Below are 11,150 nucleotides of genomic sequence, written 5' to 3'. Positions count from 1 at the left end.
ATATATACTAACATTGTTGAGGCCCTATGCTCCAATAAGAGATACAGGAATTGATAATGATGATGATGATGATTGTTATTGTTAAGTATTGCATTTGTTAGTTAAAAATATATTTTTATTAATAAAAATATTTAATTTGTTCATATCTATCTATAACTTAATAATATAAAATATTAAAGTAATTGTAAAAAAAAATAAAAATTAATTGTATTAAAATACTACAAGTAAAAAAATTTCAAATAAATAAAAAGGGGGAACAAAACAGAGAGTAAAATATAAACCACATGAAAATAAAGAACTGTTAAATAAAATAAAGTAATATATAATAAAATTAAATTAAATTCAACAATTTTACATAGTTTCACATTTTAACATATAAATTTCACCCAAATTTTTTGGCTCACAGTGCGTATACGTAACTTTAATTAAAACGTAGGACAGGCACTTCAGTCACGTAAACAATTTTTTGTGCGACAAATATTATTTCAAGTGAAAAAATGTTTATTTTTTCTTTTGTCAAAACTTAAGTATTTTTTAAATAATAAAAAAAAAGATTTTTTTGTTGTTGTTGATTCTATTATATCAAATGCTTTTGACGCCTGCGGCATTGTTTTACTCACAATAGGAAAAAATGTCTGCTGTGCCTTTTCACTTTCATTTAAAAATGAAAAGAAAAGTTATGAAAAAAATATTTAAAAAAAAAAATAAAATAGACGGGGATGAGGTAAAGAAAGCCAACTCATCTTTTTATGGTTTCAAATCGTTTTAGAATAGTTTAAATGCCAAATGCAAGAGGCAAGTACAGACAGCGAATATTGGGTGAATTTCGTTAAACCTGTAGCATTCTGAGCTTCTTTCCTACTTTAAAGAAATTATAAAAATTAAAGCATTATAGATAACTGATATCATGTCGAGTGATGATTACTATAAATTTTGATATTTTTTATCTATTAGCATTAATGAAGTATCTGTGAATTCGATTTAGTCCTTGTATACAAGCAAACCATCGCTGTATTTATATTTCGAACATTTTACTAAAATCAAAATCTACTCTATTAGATGAAAATATACACAACTTGTGTATGAAGCATTGCTTTAAGGGATTGAGTGAAATATCAGTTAAAAAAAAATTAAAGGAAAAATTAAAAAAAGTCATTGGAAAGTTTTAAAAAATTATATTAAATAGTTAACACTTTTCCTTAAGCATATTCTAGCATTTTTTTTTAGCCTTTAATTTTTTTGGGTCTGCTTTCCTTTTGCAGTATCTACAGACCGAGAGACAGATTAATTCTCTTTATAACATTTTTTGATTTTTACTGTACTTTAAAAAACTTTTTCCAAGCCTCATCCTGGTTTTTGCTCATTTTTTTTGTGTAGTATCTATAAGTTACATGATTATATCTCTTAATTAATGCTGCTATGCCAAATATTACTTTAATGACACTTTATCAGGTTTTCGGTAACTGATGAGGCCTTCTCTTTAACTAATTTATTTACAAAATTTGTCTCACTGTATGGTTTGTCTAGCCTTTTAAAGGTTATTTTCCTTGTTATCCGTGTCCTACATAGTCTTTAGCTAATACATCTAAAAATTTATCTTAATTATCATCTTTTCATTACATCGCCAGATAATGGAATATACTATAGTAATTTTGCTCCAATCAAGACGAGTTTGTAAACGTTAAACCTGATCTGATTTGTAGGTTTAAAAGTACATATATAAATTTACTATATAAAATAATTTATAATAAGAGGATCCCATCCGATTGCTGTTGATGTTATTACCACTTCATTATCAGTTTTAATCAATTATATCATTGTTGATTCTTTAAATTTTTAAACACCATACTGAACCGAACCTTTTAAAAACACGATTAATAATTACATCCGACGTAGACATAAATTTTAATTCAAACTGTAACTTAAATTAAATATATTAATATTTTTGCTTCCTCTTTTCAATTATTTCAACAAATAATAAAAAAAAATCTGCACACATCATTTTATTCACTTTCAGATTTGCCTACGTGTAAAGTCCATTTCCAAGTGAGATAATCTCATAACTATTAAAAATGTAAAAAAGCATACAGCAGCAAAAGTGTAGCAATGTTCAATCCGATTTAAGACCAATAAATTGTACGGCGCAGTATACATCATTGATTCCTGAGGTAATCATGAAGAATGACGTTTTCATAGCCCTTTGCATTCATTAAAAGCACAGCATAGTACAGCACGGATTGAATTCATCAATGTTGGCCAACACATTCGAATACCACAAACTTTCTTCAATTGGTATTTCAGCAAAAAGCAGCAGAGCAACAAAAACTACAAAAACAACAAAGTAGGAGCACTGCTGGTGGCAGTTCAATCAATGCAGTATGGGTGCAAATGCATCGAGCAGATCAGATGCAAGTCTGCTCAACGATGATGATGGTGAGTTGCCACAAAGTGTGCAAACCAATGTTTAATTATTTTTTACCCTGTTTTTATTGGTTTTTCAAATTACTTTTTGATGTTGTGAATGAACTTGTAAGAATCATGGCTACTATAATTTTTAATCCACTATATTCAATTGTAGCTGCTGGTCTATTTGACTTTGATTTGAATTCAATTTAAAAACAATTTTGGAATTTCGAAAGTTTTATAGAAAAATATTTGAAACAATTTTTTAAATTTAAATCGAAATGTAGTTTATTTATTTTTTATCCATACTGTACAATAAAAGTGTTCACGGCTATGATTTTTACATAGTTTAGATGAATAACTAAAATTATTAAATAAAATATTTACTTTTGATATTATTTATCATTATTATTCTTTATTTTGTACTTTTTTTTACCCACTTTTTTTACCCACTATTAAAAAACTTGGAATTTAAAATCATTCCCATACGTCTTGTTCACTGTTTTGAATAAAGTTAACAATAACTTCTACATTATCTATACATTATTCACAAAAATAACATATATATTTGCAATGACTTTTAATAAGTCAATGATAAATGAAAGAAAGTGCTATATTTATACACATATTCTAATTTATTATTTGCATAGTATTCTTTCAGTTATATACACTTACTATAAAGGTATTCCAATATTTATATTCCTACTTTAAAATAATACTCTTCGAGGTTTTAAAAATCTTCAGAGGCTGTAAAGGTTATATCCGAAATCGATTAAAACAATTTATTAGATAAACGAATTGGCAATCCAACTTTGAAATAAGTAATAATCAGTTCAAACCAAATCTAGTAAAAATATTTGATCGGTTTCCAGTTTAAGTTTCTGTTGAATGATCTCAAGTGTTGTCATAACAATATCAAATATTTCTCACTTTCTAAAGTATTTTTTTTAATTCTAATCGAAATAATTTTAAAGCATCGAAAAGTATTGATATAATATTATTATTCCTTCTTCTCTCTAATCAACCTTAACTATATCATTTGCATCCCAAATTACAGACAATATAACCCTTCATCTTTTATGGTACAAATTTATCAGGAAAAGTTTATTGTTTTTAGTGCTCTTTTCTTTACCAGTGCAGTCGTTAATCCATAGTTTATATACAGTTAAAAATTAACACAGTGAAAGACTAACCACCACATTTTCGTTATACTGCGAGTAAATGTGGAACTCTAATACAAATATACAAATACAAACATATTTATTTAAGACTTGTACTGCATTAGCAACCCTGCACAGTTGTCTTCACTAGATTCTGGCTTCAGAGTGATTTACTTATTTAGGCATCCTTACCACTTAACATGTGTGGCGCTTATAAGTCCATAAAGACACTCAGTGATTTCATTAAACAAGACCCCACAAGAAAACTCCATATTATTGTGCAAAGTTTCCACAATGCTTGTGAAACTGTCTTCACTAGATTCTGGATTCTAGCTACCATATTCGGAGTCACTCACTTGTTTCGGCAACTTCACCACTCAACATGTTTGGTGCTTATACATCCATAAAGAAACTCAGTGATTTCATTAAACAGGACCCCACAAGAAAACTCCATATTATTGTGCAAAGTTTCCACAATGCTTGTCAAACTGTTTTTTCGTTTTAGAAACTCTTTTATTTTTAGTTAATTAAAACATGAACTTTTTTTCGATTTTCGCAAATTCACTAAATATTATACATGTTTAAGAACTACCCAAAAATTAGTTTCATAACGTCCACTTAAGCTTTAATGACTTATCAAAAACCTCTAGTATACAATTTATTTTTATTATATTAAAACAAAAAGTTTTGTTTGGTAATTGCAGTTAATTTTGACCACTTTCAAATACTACGTGCAATTGGGAAAGGGAGCTTTGGAAAGGTAAGTTAGAATGTAATAATATATAGTAATATTATATTGAACTAAATATTAGAATTAAATTCTTAAAATAAGTAATAATTACCAAGTGCAAATAACAACAATTCCTTATAATTGACTAAAATTATATATTTATTTGTTTAATAGAGTGCTTAGCAACTAACACTCACTAACTCAAGATAAAAGTTATCCGAAAAATATAATACTTATATATATTTTTTATAAAACTCAAATTTAGTAAACCCTAGCATGCTGCATTCATTAAGACCGACATGAATTGTGTGACATGTCTTGTATTTTGCTCATCAAAATCGTCCAAGCCGATTATACTCGTATCTACTATGTAAACTGTGTAGTTTTCGATTTTGTTAACATTTCTATGAATATATGGTATATCTGGTACCCCCTCTGAAATGCAATCTATCCTATCTACCCATCTACCTATCTGAGTTGGTATCAGTCCTTTAACATGACATCAACCTTTTTAAGATGATGTAACTCCTGTGATATTAGTTATCTGCACTGATTTCATCACTTTGAGATTGCGTGCCCGTTTTGAGATGGCGTCACTCCTCTAAGATTGTGTCATTCTTTAAGATAACGTCATCCTCTCTGAGATAGTCTCATTCCTTAGAGATAACATCACCCTTCTGAAATGACGTCACTACTTTGAGATGATGTCACTCTTCTGAGAGTTTATAACCCCTCTATCCAACTTCAGGCACCCAAATAACTACGTTTCTAATTACACCTTCTTTAGAGAAACTTGCTTAATTTATTTTCCTTGAGCATATTCCATACTACTGCTGAGCGGTATGTGATCATAATGGACTAGGGGCTTCAGGAAGTAGACCCGACAGTTTATAAAACATAGTTCTTATTTCTCAAAAATGAATAATTCAATAATAAAAATTGTAATAATTCAAGGAAAGCAAAACATTTTATTTCGACTATTTTGTAAGTATAGAAACCTTCAATTGTTAACAAGGACCGATGTACGAGTATATTCCTCCTTGATTGCTCGTTTAACACAAATTAGAATTTATTCTCATTCTGTTACAAATACTTTATCTATTGAAAGGATAACTATTGAATTATTTATTTGTAAACAATTTGGTACATGATTTATGTAGTTCTTATTTAAAATATGAGTTGCTCCATGTATAAAAAAATAAATATGTCACTTTTGGATTATAATTGCCGACATATTTTCCTCTTACACAGAGTTTATGATATCTAATAAAAATACCTCAGCAGTCGTAACTTATTTAATATATTTTCATTTTGTTTTTCCAGGTCTGCATTGTGCAGAAGCGTGACAGTGGCATACTTTATGCCATGAAATATGTGAGTCGTTCCGCGTGCGAATCTCGTGGTGCGCTCGGTGGAGTCATAAAGGAGGTCGATTTACTCGCTACATTGGAGCATCCATTTTTAGTGAATTTATGGTTTTCTTTTCAAGGTTAGTATAAAAGAAAATACGAAAGAAGAAAAGTGCTAAAATGGAAAACATGTCAACGAAGCAAAGGCGTAAACAGTTTACTTTTATAAGAGTTAAGCATGACAGAAATATGAAAACTTGAAAACTTAGATACTTATGGGCACATACACTTGGTACTACATAAATATTTTACATACGAGTATACACTCGATAGTCGTATGGATGTAAAATTATTTCCTGTTATGCAAAATTTTTGCACGTTTGATACATTTACTTTCCTTGAATTATGATTGGGTTCCAGGTTGTTGCCAATAAGCAATCAAAATGCAAATCATATCCATAATAAGACTTTAATATGAATTATATTATAAATAATTATGAGCAGCAAATTTCGTTATGATATTTTCCTTTATTCCACATTTTCATAAAGAATCAATTATTGATTTATATTCAACTGAGATACATGTTATACATTTCAAGAGCTTAACATATAAATAAGAAATTTACAATAAAAAATTAAACCAGTCAGTAGGTTTTTTTTTATTAAATATTATAATATTATCACGCACATGAGCGTAGTCAAGGGGATACCTACGCTGCAGTCGACATTCACTCTTAATATGTGACGAAGACATTATTGGAATATAAAAAACAGTTTCAATAGAAAAATTAAACAAACACCTGAAAATACTTGCACGATCGATTTATGAATTCAGATAAAATCTACGCGATTGACGATGAAAAAATAACCACCCACCCACACCCCTTATTATTGAAAAAAATATGTGAATTATATTATATGGTAAATAAATATGAATACCAAATATGCGCAGTTCAATGCAAAAGCAGGGATGGTGATGATCGACAATATCTTCAAAAACTTAATGCATGATTTAAAATATAGAACTGCATACCTGGACGAACTCGTTCACTTCACATGAAGGAAATAATACTTGGAAGAGTTGTTCTTCAAATTAGAGCTGTATTAAAAACTATTAGCCTTGACAGTAATCAATAGAAGACTAAATATACTGCATAATCTAAAAACATTACGAGAAGAAAGCCGTAAAACACTAATATTATATTTTTCTCAAGTAAACTTCGCTGCGAAAAACTACCAGTCCAACTTTACTTAACCAGTTCAATAAATAAACAAAATTAAGGGAATTCGTATTGAAAAGCAAGGTGCCTATTATAGCTATAGTGTTAAAGATCGATAGTACCGATAATAATAGTCTAATCATGATACCAAAAAAATTTATAATTTTTTGGTTGGTGCCCTTTTAAATACAGAGAGCGATAAGCAACATTTTCAACATATCTTACTGTTTTACTATAGAAAGGGTAGAAATGCTGTGCAAGCCAGAAAGAAATTGACCAATGTGTATGGAGAAGGTGTGTTGACAGTACGCCAGTGCCAGAACTGGTTAGCTAAATTTCGATCCGGCAATTTTAATGTCGAAGATGCACCACGTTCGGAAAGGCCGGTTGAAGCTGATAAAGACGCGATAAAGGCATTAGTTGATGCGAACCGGCGAATAACAACACGTGAAATCGGAGTGAGGTTAAATTTATCAAATTCAACAGTTTATGACCACTTGAATATATAATTTAATAAAGTATTTGTTTATTATACAAAAACTGAAATTACTTTCCGAACTACCTAATATAATTAAAATATATTTAATACTTTGAATTTCTTTGTGCTACATTTCCATCATTTATATTTACAGATGAAGAAGACTTATTTATGGTCTGCGATTTGCTAACTGGCGGTGATTTAAGATATCATTTACAAAATAGGGTAAGTAAAACTTACTGACTTAAAAAACAAATTCCATTTTAGAAACCATTATAAATAAATATACCACTAATTTTTTCTTTCCTCTTCAAACGAAGTCACTTTTCTATTATCCAAAGATAGGAATCTTACAGCTCAGCTTTGAAGCAGGTTTTTTCAGACCCGCTTCACTTATTGTGATAAGAGTAATATTTTTGAAAAAATATTACTCTTAATCAGAGCGTTCGACGTGTCTATTACAAAATATACTTCGTTCTTACATTTTTTCTTTCAAATGTATTTAATGTATTCCATAAGAGATGTCCGTTAAAGATAAATAATAATATTGAAATTAAACGCCATATTTTCTTTTGCAATCGTAATAGTACTAATAGTACTATATTTTAATGTAACAATGGTGAAAGCTCCCCACGATAAGTCAAGCAAATATGAAAATCAATATTTATTTCATTCTAACATAAGTTAAACTATAAATTCGAAGTTCGAAAGTTCGAAAATGGTTGTACTCTATTATTTGGCTCCAGTACAGCGTATTTAATGTAAATTAAGTAATTTAACATATTTTCTCTTTGATTTAATAGTCGACCATTTCCGAATATTTGAAGTTATCAATCCAAAACTTCGAATTCGAATCTACTCGAATTGCTCCAGTAGATAAATGCTCAAATACTTTTAAGTACTAATAGAAAATCAAAACACTTCTCTCATGCATAAAAAATTTAATTCTCAATAATATTTTCCAACACATTTTCAAAATTTAGAATAATGTTAATTTACGAAAATATCTCTTTTATTGAATGTTTCAGGTGGAGTTTTCAGAGCAAAGTGTTGCCTTATTTGTGTGTGAATTAGGAAGTGCTTTAGAATATTTACAATTACAAAGGGTGGTACATAGGTGAGTAAAATTCCTCTATGTTAAAGAAACTTTTCGATTTTTTAACTAAATTTAAATTACTTAATTAAAATATCTGTATTTCTCATTAGGGACATAAAACCAGATAATATACTTCTAGATGAATTGGGTAAGTTCTACAACAATAAAATTTCTTTTTTATGTATGAATATTGTTAAGCACAATTTTATTGTTTTGAATATTGATAATTTGTCTTATGTATGATATGAAATAAATTTGTTTAAGAACTTTGAATATTGGTGATATAAAAAGTATCCGCCAATCTATGATAAACATGTAGTACACAAATATCGAACGTCTTTGCATCTTGTTATTCTTTTTAAATGATTCCAAACAGTCATGAATTTGATATATAATGCCTCCAGATTCTCCCAGTGACTTGTTGTTACTCTTGCTCTACCAGTTCTAAAATTTATCGACATTTTTAGTGACTGACCAACCAGAGCGAGTTGCAAATTTTACATCAAAATTTTCGGTATGGAATAAGGTAAACCACTCCAGGCATTTACTCATAGCATCCTCACCGTAAAAAGCACAAAATTTTTGGCTATTATTGTAACAGTTTCAACTTTTCTAAATTAATAAAACATCACATAGGGTATTTCTTCAGATATTTCACTTATTTTTGAATCAATATAACTTTAGAATTGAGCGACGAATTTCACAAATGCCTTCACAAAAAATGTGAATTCATGTTACCAGATATGTGGGTATTAACATCATATATTGATAAAAAACGGTGTATACTTTTCATATCGCCCAATATAACGCCTCCCATATTAATATTATTTAAACATTTTAACTTCTATAGAAAAATAATAAATCCTTGAAGTGCTTGAGAAAATCTATTACCAAAATGGTAAACAATATATATAACTATTCAACATGGATGGATTTCGTAATGTGGATTATGCCCTCTCCATGAATTCTGAGTTCGATATTCTCAATAAAATTATAGTATCGAATTTACTTTTCCGAGTCTTTTTTTTCATCGGTTATATTAAGCCCATGTACATAATTATTTAATTTGTACTTCAATGCCGGACAAATACTATTTTAAAAAATGCATGTAAATAATTAAATATTTACCAATATTTATATATATCAAGATTTTAGTGTTCAACAACTGAATTTCCAATTTTGAAAATTGCTTTCGTAAAATGTTTATATTGCAATTATCTTTAATTAGTTTTACTTCGAACCGTTGCAGGTCACGCACACTTGACTGATTTTAATATAGCAACGAGACTGCAGAAGGATGGTTTGGCATGCAGCATGTCTGGAACAAAGCCATATATGGCGCCGGAGGTTTTTATGTGTGCACTGGATGAAATTGGTAAGACAAACGCATTAAGTGGGTGTTTCTTTTTACAACTTGATTTAATTTCATAGCAAGCATAATAATTAGATTTTTTAATTAGAATTACTTAATTTTATTCTTTTTTTAAATTAATTATACAAATATTTTAGCTGGTTACAGCTTTGCCGTAGACTGGTGGTCCTTGGGTGTAGTGGCATATGAAATGCGCGCACACACTCGTCCATTTATAGTGCATTCAAACACAACGCTAGTAGAAGTTAAACATATTTTAAATTCAAACGTACACTATCCAAGATACTGGAGTTCAGATTTTATAGATCTTTTGACAAAGGTAACATAATATAGACATTTATGTATAAGCTTAGATATAAGAATATAATTTTATAGTTATTATGTGTACATCCGGGGGGTCGTATAAGCACCCAACAGGAACTACAACAGACACCATTTTTACGGCATGTTGACTTCAAAGCTATACTTGAAAAAAAACCGAAACCTTTTTTCAAACCACCGGAGGACCATTTAAATTGTGACCCGTGTCTTGAATTAGAAGAAATGATTGTCGAAACCCGCCCCTTACATAAAAAAAAGAAACGTTTAGCAAAGCAGCGCTCAGCTCAACGTGACAGCGATCCAGATAATGTTTTGGTTAAGGAGTTCTTAGTTTATAATCGCTTTAAGGAATTGAAAAGAAAGGAAATGGAAAAGAAGGAAAACGACTGGCAAAAGGAACTTGAGCATGCTATGGCTAACTCAATAATCAATAGTTTAGCACCAATACAAGAGAGACCCAAATTAGCTACCATCGAGGATGCAGAGGAAAGTTCAGTATGCCTGACATCGAATGGAACATGTACAACATCTGCCACAACTTCTGGTAAAACGCAATTATGCGCAAAATGTCAAAATCCAGGCAAAAGTGCTAAAGATAGTGATAGCATAGATTTTATTGATCGTACGCCATCACCCCAGGCAACAAATGGAACAAATGCAACAGCTTCAACGACAGTAAAACCAGAGCGCATAGCAGTTGTCGAAACAAGAACTAAAACAACAGCAGAACAAATTACTCCAAACCCGGGCACAGAGTTATGCATAGACCAAAATTAATATGTTTGAAAGTTTTGTTCTTGATGAGTCTAAAACCCAGAATCTTGCCAAAAGTGCTTAAATATCATTATTATTTTTAGAAAAAATTGAACGGAATTAAAGAAAATTTATTTAAACACAAAAAAGAAAACACTCCGAATTTTAAACATGAATTAAGCATTTGAAATTTAATTTATCCATAAGCAAACAAGCATATACCTGACTTTAATTCTAATATAATTGAATTACTAGTCCACAATTCTTT

The 11,150-nt window shown here is 29.6% G+C and overlaps 1 protein-coding gene across 1 annotated transcript; it reads left to right on the top strand.

Annotated features, from left to right (window-relative positions):
* Nucleotides 1-2,017: 2,017 nt before the first annotated feature.
* On the top strand, nucleotides 2,018-11,083 carry LOC119680904 (serine/threonine-protein kinase 32A). Its single transcript, XM_038093925.1, has 9 exons — nucleotides 2,018-2,433; nucleotides 4,268-4,323; nucleotides 5,617-5,782; nucleotides 7,495-7,565; nucleotides 8,369-8,457; nucleotides 8,547-8,584; nucleotides 9,686-9,811; nucleotides 9,946-10,127; nucleotides 10,184-11,083. Exons 1-9 carry the CDS (start codon nucleotides 2,379-2,381, stop codon nucleotides 10,904-10,906), a joined length of 1,506 nt encoding a protein of 501 aa, XP_037949853.1. The 5' UTR covers nucleotides 2,018-2,378; the 3' UTR covers nucleotides 10,907-11,083.
* The last annotated feature ends 67 nt before the right edge of the window (nucleotides 11,084-11,150 follow it).

This window comes from Teleopsis dalmanni, chromosome 2, assembly GCF_002237135.1.
Source record: "Teleopsis dalmanni isolate 2A chromosome 2, ASM223713v2, whole genome shotgun sequence".
Classification (NCBI taxonomy): Eukaryota; Metazoa; Arthropoda; class Insecta; order Diptera; family Diopsidae; genus Teleopsis; species Teleopsis dalmanni.
Note: the sequence above shows the minus strand (reverse complement) of the source record. Positions and strands in the feature narration are given on the sequence as shown.

What these genes read in the sequence shown, in the direction of transcription:
- LOC119680904 (XM_038093925.1), top strand. Translation starts at nt 2,379, where the DNA reads ATGGGTGCAAATGCATCGAGCAGATCAGATGCAAGTCTGCTCAACGAT. An exon ending in GATATCATTTACAAAATAGG is followed by an intron (nt 7,566 to 8,368) that starts GTAAGTAAAACT and finishes TGAATGTTTCAG; the next exon opens with GTGGAGTTTTCAGAGCAAAG. An exon ending in TTACAAAGGGTGGTACATAG is followed by an intron (nt 8,458 to 8,546) that starts GTGAGTAAAATT and finishes ATTTCTCATTAG; the next exon opens with GGACATAAAACCAGATAATA.